This window comes from Herpailurus yagouaroundi, unplaced genomic scaffold (genome assembly GCF_014898765.1).
Source record: "Herpailurus yagouaroundi ecotype Mexico unplaced genomic scaffold, PumYag 139, whole genome shotgun sequence".
NCBI classification, from domain to species: Eukaryota; Metazoa; Chordata; class Mammalia; order Carnivora; family Felidae; genus Herpailurus; species Herpailurus yagouaroundi.
In genome coordinates this window covers 52,521,602-52,543,785 of record NW_024412394.1, presented here as the reverse complement: position 1 = coordinate 52,543,785, position 22,184 = coordinate 52,521,602, and the positions used below count along the sequence as shown (strand labels likewise).

The window sequence follows — 22,184 nt, the reverse complement described above, 5'->3', positions numbered from 1 at the left end:
TTATCACAAAACAAAAACAAAACAAAACAAAACAAAACAAAACAAAACAAAAAGACAGAAAGAAAAAAGAAAGAAAGAATGGAAAGGGAGAAGATGGCTCATTCTCCATCTGCCTGCCAATCTAGGAGGTTAACCTATTGTTTTCTTCCCTTCTCTCTTTTTCTCTTCCCCCCCTCTTCCCTGTACTCCTTCTTCTCTCTTTTCTCTTTCTATCCCCTCTCTCTTTTCTTCTTGTGTTTTTTTTTTTCATGTTCAGCTTTAGTAACAAATGAGCATCTGTCAGTTTTATAAACTGCAACAATAATTGTTTAAGACAATCAATTTTGGATAAACAATCAACTACAGCAGAATAAATCAAGATTTTTAAATCCCATTTTCCTTTATACATTCTGCTTCTTTTTGTTTGTTATGTGTTTATTTTTTAAATATAGTTTTAATATAATGTGATGACATAAGCACAGTTAGGCTGCAGTGTAATACATAAATATATTGTTCTCAAAATAGTAAGATTTAATGAAAAGATTGTTCAGTGGCTTTGTTAAAACAATAAAGTTTTTTTGAGGATATAGTGTAATTCTTTTTATTGCATTAATATAACCAAATATATGCCTATCTATCTTATCTTTGTCTTTAACCAAATGATTAGATTTGGAATACATTATTGTAACTGAATTTGATTTAAAGTTGACATAGCATTATCTGTTACCTGCATGCTTCTGGGTGCATTTTAAGAAGATTTTAACTTTTAAGATGATTCTATGTTGTTTGAATTTTGACTACCTTTTCTGAGGCATATTGGCTACCTCCTTCCAGAGCCTTATATTTGAAAGTTCATAGAAACCATTCCTCTTTCAAATTGCTGTCATCCACGGTTAGCAGATCCCAGGAATATTGTAAATTTTCTAACTTTACTCTGCATTTTGTACATCTGGCCTCTATTGCCCTTCAAGGTGAAGATGAAACTGTGTCTTTAGTAGATTTCTCTCTGACTCTGTGATAGTGGTCCCTCACATCTTGTACTAATTTTATGTATATGTCAACGGTGGTTGGTCTTTACAAAAATAAATCAAAAGAATAAGTAAGATGTCTAAATGTTTTTTAATATTGCTGTCAGTGTAGTAGGCTACCTGTAAATGAAATGTCTTCTTTTCCCAGTGTATTAATTTGATTGATTGACTGACTGATAGATTTACAAATGTGTTTCCGAGTCCATTACAAACCTCAATATGGCTTGAACTATGCCATGATAGCAGTGAATTTAATTAAACCTCCAGTCTGATAAGAGTCATGTCAGAGAATTTTGGTGATGTCTTTTGTTGATTTACTGGAAAAGCAATTCAGTTAGTAACCTATGAGCTGGATCCTATGTTACCTATAGAAGCTTGCAGATAATACCTATACGCCAACAGACCGAAGTAGTCTGTTAAAACTGCTGTGAATCAGGTGATGTGGAAGCAAGTTCACTGTTCCAAGGAGCACTCTGCATAATGAAATTCCTGGGCTGACTGCACAATAAGTGCTTTGCTTCATCACAGTCATGCTTTCTTACATCATTACAGTTAAATTTCCAGGCACCAAAACCTACATTGACCCTGAAACCTATGAGGACCCAAATAGAGCTGTCCATCAATTCGCCAAGGAGCTAGATGCCTCCTGTATTAAAATTGAGCGTGTGATTGGTGCAGGTAAGGCTGTTGTAGCTTCCTTGTTCAGCTGTTCCATTTAGCCAGGATCGAAAGTCATACATCATAATGACAGGCAAATAATTATACCTCAAGTATAGAACTTTTGCATTCACCTGAACTGTTGGAAGCAATGAGGCTGTACTTGTTTATGAGTTCTCAAGAAAAAAAATGAAAAAGAAGCATGTGGCACAGAAAATCTGTATATCTTTTGTCTTCTGTTGGATTTTTAAGATATTGCTCTACAATAAGTTACTTCACAATAGTTCTGGCCTGCTGTTTAAGAAATGACTTAGTATTTTTTTTTTAAATGAGAATGTTCCTGAATTTTGTTGGAATCTACATTTCCTCTTACTTGATTTGCCATCTTCCTGCCAGGCTTTCACCTTTTTTGATCCTTTTTTTTTTAACCTTTTTTTTTTTTCATGCATTTGTAGGTATTAGTCAGCCATTTAATTCCATGCAGAAAATTAAGATGTGTGACTTATATAAAAATAATATTATTTTCTACATATACAATATATATTTTTTACATGTGAATTTATTTATTTTTGAGAGAGACAGAGCATGAGTGGGGGAGGGGCAGAGAGGGAGGGAGAGAGAGAATCCCAAACAGGCTCCACACTTTCAGCTCAGAGCCCTATACTGGGCTTGAACTCATAAACCGTGAAATCATGACCTGGGCCGAGATCAAGAGTCGGATGCTTAACCAACTGAGCCACCCAGGGACCCCTGTATACAATATATTTTCATAGTAATTATACACTTTGGATTCAACTCTCTTAGATTTAGCAGTCCTAGTGCATACAAATTTCAGACTTTGAAATCTAAAAAATACTTGCTTCTCAAACCGTAAAAGCAATAGCAATGCTTAGAATTTGCAAATGCATCCTCATGCTTTAGCCGCCAGTGTACATTGTATCCTGTATTCAAATCTAAAGGTTGTTTCTAAAAACGTTTTTGTTAATCCAGTTAAAAAATTGTAGTTTGCGTAACAGATAGTTTAGCAAAACTTAGAAGTGTTTTTAGTATTATGCATTTACTATGAACGAAGAAATATTTTTGAGATTAACATACACCTGCCTGTTCTGTTACTTCAGGAGAATTTGGAGAAGTCTGCAGTGGTCGTCTGAAACTTCCAGGGAAAAGAGATGTTGCAGTAGCCATAAAAACCCTCAAAGTTGGTTACACAGAAAAACAAAGGAGAGACTTTTTATGTGAAGCAAGCATCATGGGTCAGTTTGACCACCCAAATGTCGTCCATTTGGAAGGGGTGGTTACACGAGGTAGATATTGATACCTTTCATTTATCAAGTGGACTGTCAGAAATTAGTGTTATTTTGTACCTAATTAAAAACTCAAATTATGAACCTGTTGCATATTCTAAATGAAGGTTTTTTTTTCTTGGAATATAATGGACTAAATTTTTCATTTATGTTACTACCTCTGAAGAAATCAGGATAAATGAAGGCAGGATTAGAGTTAAAGAATAAATCTGATAAACAGACGGATTGACTGATATTTTCATTTAGCTTCAATGGCCATAAAAGTGATGCACTCTAAGTTTGTACATTTTATATAAAGTGTCATTTTCTCTGAGTTTTGTTCACAAAGTAGGAGTCAGAAGAACATACTGACTTTGTTCTTTAATTTCGTTAATCATAACCATCTTCCAAACAGATATTTAATAACTCTGAGCTTAGCAGCAGCACTGGGACGTTAGAAACACTCACAGCTCACCCATTCAACCTTTCAGAAGAGCACCGTGTATTTTATTGAGGGTGAGAATGGGAATAAGCCTGAAGTTTAGGTTATGGCTCCTTAAGATACACTTTTTTTGATACATATATATATATATATTTTTTTTTTTATTTTAGGGAAACCAGTCATGATAGTAATAGAATTCATGGAAAATGGAGCCCTAGATGCATTTCTCAGGGTAAGTAACAAAAAAAATTATCCTACCAGTAAATGCATTATCCATGTTACAACTATCATGTTCTATTGTGCACAGCATAAGCCATAAACATTGTAAACTTTAACAGATCAGAAAATTGCCTTTAAAAAAGCAGATTAAATTAAAGATCAGAATCCTGGCCTGGATTGAACTAGAACTTTTTGAGCACATAAGTGATAAAGTGTAGTTTGAACCTGAAACCCTTTACTCTGAATACATGGTGTAGAGTAACATTTTACTTTTCAGTACAATTATAAATTAAATACAAAAATAATACAGAGAAGACTAAAAAATGAGATAACCGTTCAGTAATTGGCATGATGATCCCAATTCTGCCCTGTGGAACCATTTCTGTTATATTGCTGTGTGAACACTGAGTGTAAAATATAGAATTACTAACATTTTTAAAATTAATAATGTGTGATTATTTTTGTGATAATTCTAAATACATAATCATACATATTTTTTGCTCTGAGACTTTTCACCTAAGGGTATAAACACGTTAACAGTTTTCTAAATGACAAGGAGAAAGTAATCTAAAGAATAAGAGGACATGGAATGTGATCATACATAATCTGCAGTGATATACTCAACTCAAATTTATAAGAAATCAGAAGATTTAGAGAAATTTTTATTTATGTATAACTATCAACTCTTGGGAATAAAGCATCACCTGGAAAGGTTATCAACTCAAATCAATATCCTCATGCACTGTATTTATAATTCAGTTGGAGAAATCTGTGAGTTAAAAATGGGTTAGAAATATATGGTTGCCAGGCTGGTTGCAAAGAGCTCTCGATCCCATTTGCTGGCACATCTGTTTTAGAGAATCTTTGTTGCAAGTAATGTTCCTACCAATAACAAAACAGGGGAAAATATAAAAAGCAAACAAAGTCAGCCAGCATCATCATTTCCTACTTCTTAGTTTCTCTTCACCTTTAATCAAAAAATGTCTCCTTTCTCTTTTTTATCATTTGGAGAAAATAAATCTTAATACATATGTTCATCCCCTTATACATTTCTAGATTATTTATATAATATTTTAGCAAGTGGAAAAACACTTAGTTGTCAAAGATAGTATTTTTGGATATTCCATTCTCTACCTTCGCCTCAAAAATCAGTGCATACTTTTGGATCTGCGTAACCTGATGCTATTTTCAAGCAATAAAAATAACATATCAATGTAAATAACTAAACAATTATCAAAAGTCTATTTTGTATTATTTGGCTGTCCGTTGAATCAACACTTGTTTTTTTTTTGTTTTTTTTTTTTTTTTTTTTTTTACAAATGTCTATATTTCACACAGGTCTATATTCTATAGATAATATAATAATTCTTATACTATAGTAAATCACCAGCGTGCAGACATTTTTAATGGTAATTTTTCCCTTTGAAAGTAGAGTTAAAGGATGTTTATTCTTGTCTTCCTGTAGAAACACGATGGGCAATTTACAGTCATTCAGTTAGTAGGAATGCTGAGAGGAATTGCTGCTGGAATGAGATATTTGGCCGATATGGGATATGTTCACAGAGACCTTGCAGCTCGCAATATTCTTGTCAACAGCAATCTTGTTTGCAAAGTGTCAGATTTCGGCCTGTCCCGGGTTATAGAGGATGATCCAGAAGCTGTCTATACAACGACTGTAAGGAAAAGTCCCTTACTGCACCTCTTCATATTCCTGAGATTTTCCTACCAAGAAAGCAGGACTTAATAATACAAAGCTACACAGTGGAAAAGACGCAAATAGATCTCAGCTTTTTGTTGTTGCTGGTTTTCTTTTTTCCTTTTGGAGAAACTGTCGTTATGTTTCCACTCTACATACAGACTGAGAAGAAGTGAGATAAGAATGGCAACATGCTTCTCTTATAGCAGGGTGTTCATATACATAACATTCGGTTTTATACAATAACATCTAGTTGCTAGCTCTCATAATTGTAGCAGAGAAATATAGTCCCATTTTAAATGAATAGATTTTAACAGAATATTAACTATGCTAATTCTTACAACTTTTGTGAAATTAGCAGAAAGGAAAATACATGAGGATTTAGTTGAAGTCCCCATATTTCATTCCATTTTAATAGTTATGTTGCCTAATTTGTCATTGTCTTTGACTAGACTCATGGCCTAAGACCACCTAAGGGCCCATTAAATTGAGTCGCCTTAAAAATGAAAACTTGTAATGACATTTTAAAAACAGATTAGTAACTTTAAATACACTTAGAGAGATTCAAGATGGATAGATGTGATACTGCTGAATTGCTAACCAAATATACAAATGTTTAACTGTAGCTTTATAGCTCTGCTATAAATGATTTATAAGTTATTATGCATATTTAAAATTTCAATTTCTTTTATAACAGGGTGGAAAAATTCCAGTAAGGTGGACAGCACCTGAAGCCATCCAGTACCGGAAATTCACATCAGCCAGTGATGTATGGAGCTATGGAATAGTTATGTGGGAAGTTATGTCTTATGGAGAGAGACCTTATTGGGACATGTCAAATCAAGATGTAGGTGTTACACTATTTAAACAAAAAGGATTTCATACATTAATATCCATTGTTATTGGAACATGTTGGTAACGAATGGCTCATAAGAAGAAAGTTTTATAGAATTATAAAAATATGACTGCTGAGTTTTCACAATTATTCCCACAAAAATTACCATAAATTAGTGGTTCAATTAACTTCACTTTGAAGATCGTCTTTCCTTTTTTTGAAAATATGCTCTCAGTAGATACAAAGGATATGTCTACTATCTTTTTCCTGAATAATGATAATGATGCTGTACTTGTAGAACTGTAGTGGGAAAGTCGCCTGAGTAAAGGAGTCATTTGCAGAGGGGAGGAAGGAAGCCTGTGTTTTATTTTGTCTTTGAAGCTTATCTTTCTTTTTCTTTTAATGTTCTCAGAAAATCTGTTTAACATGTCTACTGTTGGTTGATTTGATTAAATTTTAATTTCATGAGACAAACTAAATCTTATGCTCAATGCTGGTAGGTGTTCCATGGTGATATTTTAGAATCTAATCACAATGGGAGTACTTTTGGAAATTCCTAAAAACTTCGTACTTGTTAAATATGTTGGTCCAACCTACTGAAAATGTGAGTGAAATCTAGATGAAAGTAGAGCAAGTATAAAATCTAGGAAGGTACCCTGGATTTGAGCTAGCAATCTGGAGAAGACTTTGGCCATAGCTAGTGAGAGAATTTTCCAAAGAGGCATATTGGACGGTCCAGAAGCTAAAACTTAGCCAAGTGTGTGGAGACCAGCCAAATAGATTCCCGGTCCTAGAACAGAGCTGTGCACACTGGTAGTGATTTGATACACAGATTAAGTTGGGGCAAATTGATGAAAGGCTTTTATGAAGGAGTTTAGAAATGGTACAAATGCATGTTCATGAAGAGTAAAGAAATACGTGGTGCTTGAGGAAAGTCTGTATCGCCATTAAAAGACGGATGTGACCAGCAAACTGGAATAGTCAGTTCTCGAAGTACTATAAACATGGACAGCAATAGAAGGTGACTAAAATTAAAATCGAGTTATTTTTCAAAAAATAGGTCATGAACATTGTTACATAAAATCAGCATTTTGGATTTAAATTTTAGAATTTACCATATCAAACTCCTATGGTCTTAAAACTTGTAGATAGTTATTTTTTGACACCTGAAATCAGATTGTTTGTTGGTGAGGTTGTTTTCAGTAAATCTTCCCACAAATTTCTGAATGAACTGCAAAGTTCACAGCCTGACGAGGTGACGTTTTAAAGTCATTTAAATCTTTTGTGTTTTGAACTGAGGGATGACATGAAACTTTTTTGTTTTTTTGGTTTTGGTTTTGGTTTTCCAAAGATAAAAGTCTAAATGATGAGTCTGTTTGGCAGAGGCAAAGTTGTTAATATTTGACAGGACTCAGTGTCAAAGATTTCATGGACTGTCAAAATGTGGGCAAACAAATCCTTGGGGCAGAGAAAGAGAAATATTTACATTCCCCAGACACTCAGTGGAGTTTCATTTCTTTTGACACCTTCCTTCTGTACTAGATTCAAACATAAAGGGAATGACAGGAATATAAGATGACTTAAATTCAAAGTTCACTTAACTTCTGAAAACAAGTAATAGAAAGGGTGAAGAAGAAAAGAAAATCTTCAATGTTAATTTTTAGAATTCCTTAAATATTGTTTGTCTTTCCTGAAAATGAAATGTGAAAATATATAATTAGTAGAACAAGAAATAATAAATATTTGTACTGATCAAATTAAATTATTATGTCTACAGTGACATTTACTTCCAACCTAGAACATTTAACACCAAGTTTCTTCTTTTTTGTAATTTTGAAGGTCTGAATTATAAATCATACACCAGTTTGTATAATAGTAAAGGATTACCTATACATCTCAGTTTTATAGTGAAATTTATATTACTATTCTTCTTATAGGATAATATTCGTTATTTTATACTTAATGTTGTTAAAGTGCTATTTGAGCAATTATATGTATACATTTCAAAATGCAAATGTTGAAAAAAATGAATAATTCAAAATAATGAATTTCATTCTGGCAAAAAATTCCCTAGATAAAAGCTTTTTTACTTGAAATCTCTGGTAGGAGTTCATGGAAAGACTGAGGAGTTCTGACAATCCCCTGACACATATGAAAATTCTGTAAATGTGTGAATAGATAGTGGGAAGTTTGCTTTCAACAGATCTTCCTAGATATTAATTTTTTAATTAGTTTAGATTCATTTATTAAGTGAATTAATTAACTTTACATTGTTCAAACTTAGTTCCTAGTAATTTGTCAGGGATTTTAGAAAGCCTTCGAATTTCAAATGCCTTGGATTTTAGAAGACTTTTCATAAGACATCGCAAGAACAAGATGTAAATTGATGGTTACATTTGTAAACAAATCCCCCAAATTCCAGGCTGAATGCTCAATAAAGGGAAGTGTCTGTGATCACTCTGAACAGACAAGGGTATTATAGAAGTCAGTGAGGTAGATAGTTTCCAGAAGGCTTTATCTGCATCCTAGACAGGGCAATGAGCAAGAAAAACTTGGGAAAAGATAGTATGTATGTGTATGATGATACCCATATCCAAACAGGGTATCACTTGATTAACACTTGAATGGATTCTTACTGTATTTTGACATACTTACAGCTTTCTTGAATTTTCACTGCAATGGAAGCAGTTAGAATTTAGTTATTTGCTATTACAATTGAGAGTGAATGTCCCAAAGAAATTTCTAATTTTCATTCTTAAAAATCTGCAGATGTTTAGCCCTTTCCATAATGGCTTTTCAAAGAAAGTTCTTTATATATGTACATTCAGTCAAACATAATAAATATTACAGAAATTAAAAATATTCTTCTCTGGCATTCACAACAGCTGCGTTTTAATTAAATGTATGTCTTAATTAGTTCAAATAGTTACCCTCATATTTTGACGTTCTTTAGGTAGATTACATTTTTTCTGTTTATAGTACTAAATAAAGTCATTTCTTTTCACTTCAAGCTAAGCTAATGCATTGTTAGTTTAACTAGTAGGTAATCATAAAGATGGTAAAGAAAAAATTAAGTTTCCATAAAGATATTGGACATAAAGATAAATTCTTAAAGTAGGTCATTGAAAGACATTTAAGAGCTTCAAAAATATAATAATACACTTTAACTAAATTTGCTCTCGGTTAAATTGTGAGCCTTCAACTTTCCCTTTTGAAAGTCACTACTAATTTATGACTTTGTATTTTTTATGTTACAATAGAAACAAAATTGTGATTGTTTTGGTAAAACTTTGCCATAATCCCATACGTGGGGTCCAAAATATTTAATTACATGAACTGTGGGTCATACATTATTGTGAGGTTAATGGAATGGAGATGAGCATGAGCAAAGAGCAAAGGTCCTTCATATTAGATCCCATTTTGAGTTATTACCAGCCCATTACAATGGGGTCATTCTGTGTTCTTTTTCCTCTAATTACAATGGTCATACCCTAATAATACTGAAACACTTCGCAGCAAGCAACTTTTGTTTTTATTTCCAAGTATTTCTTTACAGTATATACTAAAGCCATGCTTCCTATTATATCCCAGTGGTCTTTTATAAATGTCATTTACCCATCACTTCCTATGAATCCAGGACCTATCTAGAATTAGAAATTGCTTAATGTTTTTCTTTTTTCTTTTATTAGAATATTAAGGCTAGATCTGGACAGGTAAATCCCTGTCCAACGGGTTTCTAGAAATTTCACAAAAAGATCTTCTAAATGAATTCTGTGAATAATAACATAGTGCTCTAAGAAGTGTAAGTTTAACCATTTTACCCATGTGCCTTGTTGTTTCCAAACATGAATAACTATTTGCAGAAAGTACTTCTTGCTTTCCCAATTGGAAGTAAAATGCAGCTAACCAAATACAAACTGCAGAATTTCTAGATTCAGTGTGTGCCTGAATCATCCCTCATCAGCAGGTTTACCCTCAAAGGGTATGTATGCCTGGATTATGCCAGCCTATGCTCTGTAGAAGGTTCCCAGCAATTATCATTAGTGCTCCCATAGGTAGGTGCATGATTGTTAATGGGAACATTAGGTTCCAAAAGTCCATTCCCAATCGAGAACATCTCTTATTTTAAATTCTATCCTTAGCTGCTATTCCTTTAAAAATGTATCCACCACTGTATCTATCTTTGAAAGCCAGATGTTTCATTTTATGCTGAAATAAATGTTTTCCTGCCATAATAATAGAGTATGAAATTCCTATAATGCAAAAGGACAACTGTAGAGGTTCATTAACTCATTCCTGTTAGAGTCATTTAATGGTATTATGTTCATTGGCACAAAGACTTAAATACATATTGTGCTCAGAGATGAAGAATTCTAAATGTTTTTATGAAGGCTTGGAGAGCTGCTGAGGAATATTAATGTCAGGAGGATTGTGATCAGATTTAGATTTATACTTTATTTTATGTTTTAATAATTTTATTTTTAAGTAACCTCTACATCCAATCTGGGGCTCGAACTTACAACCCCAAGATCAAGAATTGCATGCTCCATGGCTGAGCCAGCCAGGTGCCCCTAGATTTGCATCTTAATTTTTTTTTTAACGTTTATTTATTATTTTTGGGACAGAGAGAGACAGAGCATGAACGGGGGAGGGGCAGAGAGAGAGGGAGACACAGAATCGGAAACAGGCTCCAGGCTCTGAGCCATCAGCCCAGAGCCCGACGCGGGGCTCGAACTCACAGACCGCGAGATCGTGACCTGGCTGAAGTCGGATGCCTAACCGACTGCGCCACCCAGGCGCCCCAGATTTGCATCTTAAAAGAGTATTTAGAGGGAAAGAACAAAGGAAAGATCACTCTATGTGCATTGTTACTTTCTAGACATCTGAAGACAAATCACAAGCAGGGATATTGTTAGAAGGTGATGGAAAATAATAAGGATTGCACTAATGTTATGAGCATGGGAACTTGTCCTGCCAAATCGGAAAGATACTGCTTCTGTTCAACCTCAAATATAAGCAACCTCAAATATAAGTAAAGCCACTCTTTTCCCAATTAAAAAAATGACTCTCAATTGTATTATTTAGTCATTTTGAATACATTAAATTTTAGAAGTTGTTTATTTACTTATTCACAATTTAAGTCACTATTTAAATAACTTAACAGAGCTTTCCAAAGTACATTATTTTTACTTGCATTTAAGTTTTGTAACATAGAGCCCCATTGAATCCAAGTATAGGGCTGTCGCTGGAATGTTATACAGAGCCATGGAAAATTCTTTGCATTTAATACAGTTTTTTTTTTAATTTAATTTCTCCTATAATATATATTTGTGATCTTTACAGAGTTACCATTGTGTTTGTTTGTGTGATGTAAAGCTTTCTGAAGTTTGGGGTATTTTAGAGGACTGCTTACAAGATACACAACCTTTGTAGCAATGGGATCATAAACAAGGACACTTTTAAAATTCTGTCCTTTGTCCTTCATTGGCATTCAATACCAACACTGATTAAGGTCACTTAAGTATAAGGATTTTTTCTCCATCATTGTTATTCAAACTAAAGTACTTCTCTTATTTGAACATGTATGCATTTAAGAAGGAGCATCATCAGAAAGTGGTGACTAATTTGCTGTACATAGAAGGAATCTACAACTGTTCTCACGTCAGCTTTCTGGGTGTGATGACTGGAAAGGCCATTAATTGATTAGTAAAAGGTTTTAAGGAAGGCGAGAAATTCAATTATAAATAGAGTATGAGATGCTTACAGAAAATTCAGTTGAAGACATCTAGTAAACTGATGTATAGGATATATAACATAGTATTCAGGGGAGAATTTCAACTAAGAATTGTACCTTAAAAAAAAAAGAATTGTACCTTATAATATTTTTCAAAAATTGCTATTATTAGGTTAATCTATTTGCCTTTTAAATTTGATAAATTTGCATATAGATATTTTTCTTAAAGTGTACTTTTTTTTTTCCTATACAAAGGATTCTCTGTAGAACTTGTTGATGCCAGCTACTTTATTCATTCCATCTGCAACCTTTTACATTTTAATGTGTTATTCTGGAATGTCAACAAGCATCTTAGGGATATGTTTCCCTACAAATATTGTTAATCAATATTTCTCTTTTTTTTTTTAAGTTTATTTACTTATTTTGAGAGAGAGAGAGAGAGAGTGCAAGCATGGGAGGGGCAGAGAGAGGTAGACAGAGAATCTCAAGCAGGCTCTACAGCGTCATCGCGGAGCCCTATGCAGGGCTCGAACCCACCAACCGCTGGATCATGACCTGAGCTGAAACCAAGAGTCGGAAGCCTAACCGACTGAGCCCCTCCGGCACCCATGTTAATCAACATTTCTTAAAGCCAGCTTTTGTCTGCCTACTTTTGCCTTTATTTTCTTCAGAAACCCAAGGTTTCCTCTTTGTTTTTTCCAGAGTCACTTTTTTCTTACATTTCTACTGCTATTATATCAGTCAGTATCAAAAATGATTTGTTAATTCCCCTTGATATTATTCTAATGTTTTACAAGTCCCTCTTATTTGTGTTGTTTGCCTTGGTAATTATTTTCCTGTGCTGCTGAGATTTGTAACAGTTTCTGGCTTTTAGCGTCAAATCTTGCTTTCCATATAAACAAACAAACAATAAGTCTGAATAATAAACTTTTAGACTTTTTGATTGCCATGTACCAATGTTTATGGAGACTTATTTTTCATGAACATTCAAAGCTTGTTATAGTGTTTAGGCTGTTATTAGATAGTGTATTAGCACTATCACATACAGTGATGTGCTAGTAAAAGTTTAACAACCAGCACTCTGGGAAAGCACTAACTTGTAGCCTTCCCCGATTTCCTGGTGTAACCCTTCTCCCATCCTCTTCCCCAAAGCTGATTTCAGTCTTCCAGTGTGAGGTCACTAAACTTGGAGTTGGAAAGTGATGCAGTCACCTTTATGAACCACTGTATGCTATTCACTCCAGCACACCACTATATAACACTATATATTTCATAAGTATGTAGGCTCCATGATATTTAAAGTGATAGTGTGCTTGGTAATATTTTCTATCATAGTACATTCTGCATTTTGATATCTTGTTTGAAAGTGTCATTTGAACTCTGCAAAAAGTGACACTTTTGGGGGTTAAATTCGGGGTAACTGAGACCTTCCTCTTACAACTTGAAGAATTCATAGATTAATAAACAAATATGTACATGTACAGCTATATACAAGTAAAATGGTTTCATAACATATTCCGCTTTCAAAACCTCTGGGATGACATTAGTAGTTTTCCATCTATTGCACCCTGAGTGACTTTAATTATTGCTCCCTATTGCAGAATTAACTAGGAAGTGTCGTGATATCGTGCTCTTCATGCACCCCTTGATAACATATTTAAGGTTCATAGATGTTTGGGAAAAAATATGTTTTCTGTAATGCTTCAAGATGTGCTTCAATCTTATCTGGATAAATCGCTTTGCCTACTGAACAATTCATTTTATTATCATTGAGCCTCAATTAGTAATATTTTTAATGTCCCTTTGGCTATTAGGTTATAAAAGCAATAGAAGAAGGTTATCGTTTACCAGCACCCATGGACTGCCCGGCTGGCCTTCACCAGTTGATGCTGGATTGTTGGCAAAAGGAACGTGCTGAAAGGCCAAAATTTGAACAGATAGTTGGAATTCTAGATAAAATGATTCGAAACCCAAATAGTCTGAAAACACCCCTGGGAACTTGTAGTAGGTAAGAAATACCTAAGGGAATGGACTCTGGGAGACATTCAAATACTCACTTAAACCTTCTGTCTCCTCAGTCCTAACCCAATGGCAAATTGACACTTGTGTTAAACTATATATCCATGTTAAATTTATTGTGTTTACCAAGGTCTTTATTTTTTCTTTTCAGATATCTGGCTTACCTTAATTAACTAGTGTTTAAAGGGACCTATTGTTATTGCCTTTTGTTTTTCTTAAAAGTTATGGTAGATATCGTTGGCCATCATTTTAGAAGACTTTCTAAACTGGAATTTTATGATCAGGTGGTGTTCCACATTTTCAAATCATCGTTAGTATTATGTGGGATTTTATTACTAGTGCTTTACTTTTTTGCATAATATATTTTCTTGTTTTGCTTTAAGCTATTTAGTAAAATGATTCTATGAAGTTAAGGTTTATGAAAGTAATTCAATACATGATTAAAGAGGTGTACTCATTAAAAAGAGTCCAAAGCACTCCATGCATTCTTTGTGCTTGGCTTACTCCATTGAAGGTGTATTAGAAATTAATAAGCTTTAGCTTCTGAGTCATGCTGATGCTCTTGTCTGTACTGGTCATTAAGCCCTTGTGGAGGTATATGAGCTCACTAGGCACTACAAGGGTGCCATTAGTACGGAGAACACATAATGTTCTCAGTAACACCACGTGGTCTGAACAAGTTAGTCCACAACCAAATGTGCTTCCTTTACTCCCAGTTACTTTTGGAGAAACAAATGAATAAAGAAATGTGTGCCGATTACAAATACTGTTAGCTGTACTTTTAGAAGTACATGGAAGATGCAATGGTGGTCGTCAAATCCAACCAAAATGTAAATTGTGGATTTTGTAGTTATTGGGCAACCTTTACACATTAGATTTTTTTTATTTTTTTTAATGCTGATTTATTTATTTTGAGAAAGAGAGGGATGGGGAACGAACTGGGGAGGGGCAGAGAGAGAGAATCCCAAGCAGGCATCACGCTGTCAGTGCAGAACTTGAGATGGGGCTCGATCCCACAAACCGTGAGATCGTGGCCTGAGCCGAAACCAGGAGTCACACACTCGACTGACTGAGCCACCCACATGCCCCTACACATTAGATTTTCATTAGCGTATCTGTTTATTTTTTACTACATCAATTAGAATATGTAATTTTATTCTTTTACCCTTATTTTTTTATGAGCCAAGACATTCTTCCTTTAGTAGTTCATGAAAAAAATTTGCTTTTCTGTTTCATTCTTCTCTAGGCCAATAAGCCCTCTTTTGGATCAAAACACTCCTGACTTTACTACCTTTTGTTCAGTTGGAGAATGGCTACAGGCTATTAAGATGGAAAGATATAAAGATAACTTCACGGCAGCTGGCTACAACTCCCTTGAATCTGTGGCCAGGATGACTATTGAGTAAGTTGAAACTCACGAAATTCTATTTAATCATTTATTAAGTACATTCCAAGCTTTATACATCAGGTCATTGTCCATAAATTACAGAGGTTGTAAACCCCAAAATCAGAGAGAAAATCATCTCTTTAATAAGTGTCCACTATATGCCAGGTATTATGCTAAATAGACCTTTGAACTTACAGTGTATTCTTAAACTCTCACAGCAATAATTTTATTATGTCAATAGCTTTATACACAGCAAGGTGCAGGCTCAGAGAATTTAAATATTGTTCCTAAACTGACTCAAGTAGTAAGTGGTAGCTAATTTGTCTCCATAGCCAGTATTCTAAGCCCCACAGAGTGAGCCTCTTTCCTTAACCATGTATCATTTAGGTGCCTGTTCACTGAGGAAACTTCCTCCATTGCAAAAGAGGATTTCTTTCACCATGTTTGCATGACATGAAAAACTCAAAGCTTCATACCCAATACCACATCCACTTTGACATCCAATATGATCACTTTCTGAAGAGGTCAAAGGAGGCTTAATTCAGTTAACTGTAACTAAGAATTTAACCTATGTTTTGGAAGGTGTGTGATTGATTCATTTTTTTAAGTTCATTTATTTATTTTGAAAGAGACAGAGAGCACGAGTGGGAGAGGGGCAGAGGGAGAGAGAGAGAATTCCAAGCAGGCTCCACACTGCCAGTGCCGAGCCCGACATGGAGCTCAAACTCATGAAACTGTAAGATCATGACCTGAGCTGAAACCAAGAGTTGGATGCTTAACCAACTGAGCCACCCAGGTGCCCCCATTTTTTTTAACCCAAAGAATGACAATAAAGCAATTTTTAAAATTGCTATGAACTGAAAGTAAAAAGAACAAATTTTCCCTTCTGGCTCCCACACTGATTATGTGATCTTAGGAAATCCACTTAAGTCTTATGGGCAATGAGGTTCCTCTCGGCCAACGTGTTTCAAAATGGGAAACAATTATCAAGGATCTGTTAGTGGATCCAGTTTGTGAACTGCTGTGCAAAGGGTTTCACGTTTTTCAGATGACAAGGCCAGCAATCAGCTACTCTTTTCTGGCGTGCCGGGAGGTGGCACCCACGTGAATTTAAGCATGTGCGTGCTGTCTTGTTGGGTTTACTCCTAGTCACCATGTGGGTAGAGCTGGCATAATTACACCTTCTCTCTCCAAAGAAATCTACTTCCCTGAAAAATGATGTTTCTCAAAGTTTTCTTGGACCCCTACTATGAAATACTGGAGTATTGTACTGTTGCTATATTTTAGCTGCTTGCAAATACCTAACTAAGCTCAGTCCTTCTGGCTATTAGGAAAGGTAAAAGTACATACACAGACACAGTATATGTCAAATTTAAACTATTTAACATAGATATTGCACATTTTAGAAAATAATTTTTTTTTCTAAAATGTAGGCACATGATTAAACTGAAATGGAGTTGAGTATACAATCAATAATATGCACAGAATCGCCACTTGATAATTAAACTCAGGATAAATCTTTTGTGATCATTGACGATTCTTGATTTACTAGACCCCAAAATGTTTACATTCATCCTCCATCCTACTGTAACAATTAAAAATTTTGAACTTTGCTCAGGTTCAAGAATACAGCATTTCAAATAACATTTCCTAATCTTAAGTTAATAATAATTTTAAGACTGTGATAATTTCTGGTACAAAGTTTCAAATCAGTTTAAAGACAACCTGTGGCAAATCAAGAGCCGGAGAAGTTAAGTTCTTAGGAAGGACCATGCCGATGAAGTTTGCCAGTCAGACCCGCTGCGGGGATATGATCATAATACCCAAGACCACTAAGATAAGATCTGTTTGCCTACGATAAACAGATGTTTTAATTAAAGAGCTGATGACAGTTTAGTACCAAATCCACTCTGTGAAAGGTAACTAATAAAAAAATTCATTTGTCTTTTTCAGGGATGTGATGAGTTTAGGGATCACACTGGTTGGCCATCAAAAGAAAATCATGAGCAGCATTCAGACTATGAGAGCACAAATGCTCCATTTACATGGAACTGGCATCCAAGTGTGATTAGCGTTTCTCCCTTACGAGGGAGATCACGGACTGCGAGAGAACAGTACTGGCCTTCGGGATATGCATAAGAAATGCTGCTAGAAGACAGTTGATGTCCTGGGTCCTTCCTACAGTGAAGAGAAGATTTAAGAAGCACCTACAGACTTGAACTCCTAAGTGCCACCAGAACACATAAAAAGGGAATTTAGGATCCACCCCTGGTGGCCAGGAAAACAGCAGTGACAATAAACAAAGTACTACCTGAAAACATCCAAACACCTTGAGCTCTCTAACCTCCTTTTTATCTTATAGACTTTTTAAAATGTACATAAAGAATTTAAGAAAGAATATATTTGTCAAATAAACTCATGATCTTATTGTTAAAATCAATGAAATATTTTCCTTAAATATGTGATTTCAGACGATTCCTTTTTAAGATCATTTGTGTTTATTCTTCATAAGGACTTTGTTTTAGAAAGTTGTTTATAGCTTTGGACCTTTTTAGTGTTAATCTATGACACATTACTACACTGGGTACCTTTGAAAGAATCCAAAATTAAAAACAAAAACAAAAACAAAACAAAACCATAGCATGATTGAAGATATATCTCCGTCAGAACATTGGTATCCTTTTTTGTGCCATTTTATTTTGTTTAATTAGTGCTGTTTTGATATCGTTTGCTAATTGGCAGGTAGTCAAGAAAACGCAAGTTGCCAAGAGCTCTGGTATTTTTTAAAAAGAAATTTTTTTGTAAAGATCAGACAACACACTATCTTTTCAATGAAAAAGCAATAATGATCCATAAATACTATAAGGCACTTTTAACAGATTGTTTATAGAGTGATTTTACTAGACAGAATTTAATGAAAAAATTCAAATTGTAGGTTTATGACTATAAAAAAAAAACGAGGCGCTTCATCTAAAGAGTGTGGGTGAAGGCAAGTCTCTGAGAGCAAGAACTATCCAGTGTTATCTAAAATTTAATCTGAGCACATCGAGATTTTTTTCAATGTTGAGACATTAGGAAATTTAGGAGAAATAGTTGACATATATTTTATATCCTATTCTGTTTAATGCAGTCCAAACACAAAAAGAAAGGAGTAAGTTTTATATTAGAACTCGGAAGCATGAGAAAAGGGGCAGTTCACATTTTCACCTTTTAAAAACAGATTTGCTGCACAGAATATCATCACTGCAGTTTTTAAAAAAGTCTTTTATTTGTGAACGCTGATGTAAGAAACTTATTAAATGAAAGAACTCTTTTTACCGTGTAAGGAAGAGGTGAAGGATCTGGCTTTTTTTTTTAAGCTTTATTTATTAAACCATATTATTTGATTACTGTGTTAGAATTTCATAAGCAATAATTAAATGTGTCTTTATAGATATTTCAGGAATGTATACATATTGTGAGTAATGCTTTCAAAGTTATGAAAATCATGAACTACCCCAGAATTGAACTGTTGTACTTCCAAAGAGAATTGGGCTGTTTATAATGATTTTAATAGAGAAAGATCCCAGGGATCGGTCATAATTGGTCTTGTTTGATAATGTGGGCATCCACAAACAAACAAATAACAGAAACAAAAACCTGTAAATGTTCCTTTGTAAAACTTGTAAATTTTATTTATACTGTCTTGTTTTGTACACACATTTCTCTGTAGTGGGCTCTGAATACATTGAAAATGCACTATATTTTTCTATTTTACTTGCAGAGCATCACAAAAGAACAGGTATTTTCAGTGCTACATAATGTGTTTTCCCACATTTAGGACCAAAGATGGCTATAGAAAAACTCAAATGGATTGCTTCCCAAACCCCTCCCCACCCTTTTTTTTTTCTTTTAAATCACTGTACAGTGTTATTTGATATTTTAATTTATTTTTCAATTGACGAGAAAAATCATTTTAATTTCACTAAAATGTTTTTTGTCCCTAAGGAACAAAATAATCTGTAAAATAATTTTAATTAGCATAATACAGTCACCTAGACACTTCCATTTGTAATCTTTGTAATAGACTGTAAATATATTTTTGGAACTATAACACAATGTGCTTGAGGGTTATTTTTCAGTGTCTGCAGTGTATACAAGTGTTTATACTGAGTACAGCACTTTACAATTCTAATCAGTAGCATTGGCCTTTGAGAGAATGAGTGAAAGAGGTTGAGTGAGTGTTCCTAATTCCGTCTGGATTCTAAACTCACTAATAATGAAGTTCTTTTCCTGTTCATAGCTTAAGGTGCTTATTTTTTCTATTAAAATTAAATTAACAAAAAGCCATTCTAGAAATAGAAGACATAGTATGGTACATGCAAACGGTGTCTTTCCTGCTTTTTTCTAGCACTAGATTTATAGTTGAGTAGTCTTTCTTGCATAGAAGGGCAGAATAAAAGTTTTTTTGAGTTTTTTTTCAAAAATAACTTTTTTCTTCAGCAATATACCTCATCTGCCTTAAATTTTTTACAGCTCTTTACAGGGAAAGGGGAGAAGGGATGGGAAAGACACACAGCACAATAGGAAGTGTATGAATACATCACTCTCTCGTTTGTAGGTTTCTTTTCCGGACCAACATTATGATTTAGAAATACATGTATGTGAAACGAATATTCAGAGAAAAAGAATTAACATTGTAATGCTGATTGTAATACTCTCTTCCAGAAAGAGATGAAATGGTATAACGATAAGAATGTACAACTTGCACCTTGAAATCTTTTTTTTTTTTTTTTTTTTTTGATAAATTAGTGCTCAGGGGAGGAAAGGTAGAGAAAGCAAACGTCAAAAATTGAATTCAAAACTTATAAAAATGCAAAAGGAAATGGCCTCCTTGCTTTAATAGAGCCACCTTTTTTAGAACGCTGTCTTCACACTCGACTTGTGTTTTGCATTCAGTACTGAAATAAAAGTAACTTTTATTACATCCGAATCTAACATTTTCTCAGCAATTGATCGGCCTTGTTTACTGGGACTGGTGGTTTATGCTTGTCAGAGCACTATTAGTTGAATCACATTGTATACTTATGTAATCTACATTAGCTAGTACTATTTAGGACTATATTTTAATTGCTCCTCTTATCCGTGTTTTTAAGACAATTAAAATGGTGTATTTCACCTCTTTTTTTTTTTTTTTTTTTTTTTAATTTAGGTAATGCTGATATTCTCCCGTTTGTTTCCTGAGTAGCCACAACGGTGCTGCTCACTGATGTGCATGTTCAAATAAATTACTGATGTGTATTTTTTTTGCTCTATGTGGAGAAATCATGGGGAACTTGGGGCGAGATGTGCTTTTTGTTGGTTGAATTTGTCCCTCCTTGCCTAAGAATTACTACAGGGGTCATCCTTTTATAAGGACAAACTGCTTTTGAACAGTGTCTTTAATGTATCAAGCACAAATAACTCTTTCTTCAACACGAATCATAAGTCTCTTTTTACCAGCTTAAAATAATAAACGAGTCTATTAGACAATGTAAAGAAAATCCTGTCTCCAATCATTGGCGGGTTCCTTTATGTCCCTTACTCATTTATTTTCTTACACGATATCATGAAAGGAGATGTCTTGAGTAAAGGTTTCATTGAAATATTTCAGTGGACCAATAAGAATAGGAAGAAAATTAATACCCACTGCTTCCCTTCATTCTTTTTCACAGTGACTTACTTCCACTCTAATTATTACAGAATAACAAGTTAAGCCTATGTCTTCAAAGAACCATACTATCAAACATTTTAGTTAAGACCTTTTTTCTTCTTTTTTCGAAACTACAACTACATGGGACTAACAAGAATATTTGCCTGAGAAAGGAAATATTTTGTCATTAGATCCTGACACATATTTTAGAAATTTGATATGCAATGGCAGCTTGGGGAGTTTTTGCATTTAAGATGCTGCAGGATGCAAACATAGGATCCAGAGCAAATGGAAAAGGTGATAAATCTGGCTGTCTGACTGGGATGTTTGCCATTGAGCATTGACACCGACTCGGTGATCATTCCAGCTTGCCCCTGAAATGAAGAAAACTAAGCCCTCTTTATGCTACAGTATCACCACTTTACGCTTAACAAATTCATTACAACTATCTAAAAATGTTTTCAACAATGAGAATAGACTAACACCCGATGAGGTGCTATCACTGCTTACCATTTGTACTGCTGAGGCTCAGGCTAGTTTGGACTGAAATGCAGAGTTTCATCTTGAAGTCTTAGCTATCCCTCACTATTCTATAGGCAAGGCACTCATTAATTTCACAGAATAATAATTATACAGCCTGAAACACTGATGGGCAGTCATACGATCCCTTAAAGCCTGGACTCACAAGTAGAAGCAAGATATGTTATCCTACCAACACTCATTTCCCTACAGAATTATAAAACCATCAAGGATATACAAGTTCTCTCACTAGGGAAAAGATAGATTTTTTAAACTCATGGTGATCATCAGTAACAACTTTTATTAAAGCACTTTTATTTTTTAAATGTCTATTTATTTTGAGAGAGAGAGAGAGCATGCGCATGAGTGGAGGAAGGGGCAGAGAGAAAGGGAGGGCGAATCTCAAGCAGGCTCTGCACTGTTCGCACAGAGCCGGGTGTGCGGCTCAATCCCATGAACTGTGAGATCATGACCTGAACCCCAATCAGGAATCGGTTGCTCAATGGACCGAGCCACCCAGGCACCCCCATTGAAGCACTTTTAACTCCTATTTTTACCTTTTGTTTTACATTACTAGCTGCACTGAAAATTCAGTATCAATTTTGAGCAAAGCTGCTGAAAAGGAAGACACATGAAGCCAAAAGGTAATCTAATTCCTGAACGCAAAAGATCGTAACTACTGATACTAACAGATGATAAGAGACAGTGCATGGGG

The 22,184-nt window shown here is 34.5% G+C and overlaps 1 protein-coding gene across 5 annotated transcripts in view; it reads left to right on the top strand.

Annotated features, from left to right (window-relative positions):
• EPHA7 (EPH receptor A7) overlaps positions 1–20,796 on the top strand; it is a 171,420-nt gene extending 150,624 nt beyond the window's left edge. For 2 of the 5 annotated variants that reach the window (XM_040474186.1, XM_040474184.1), the window contains exons 10-17: positions 1,572–1,685; positions 2,783–2,968; positions 3,560–3,621; positions 5,074–5,283; positions 6,002–6,151; positions 13,688–13,881; positions 15,139–15,294; positions 17,233–20,796. In XM_040474186.1, coding sequence (XP_040330120.1) covers positions 1,572–1,685; positions 2,783–2,968; positions 3,560–3,621; positions 5,074–5,283; positions 6,002–6,151; positions 13,688–13,881; positions 15,139–15,294; positions 17,233–17,347 — 1,187 coding nt within the window. In that variant the 3' untranslated portion in view covers positions 17,348–20,796. Of the gene's footprint in view, positions 1–256; positions 1,083–1,559; positions 1,686–2,782; positions 2,969–3,559; positions 3,622–5,073; positions 5,284–6,001; positions 6,152–13,687; positions 13,882–15,138; positions 15,295–17,232 lie in introns of those variants that run through there. The other 3 variants (XM_040474185.1, XM_040474183.1, XM_040474188.1) reach the window with 2 other exon arrangements.
• The last annotated feature ends 1,388 nt before the right edge of the window (positions 20,797–22,184 follow it).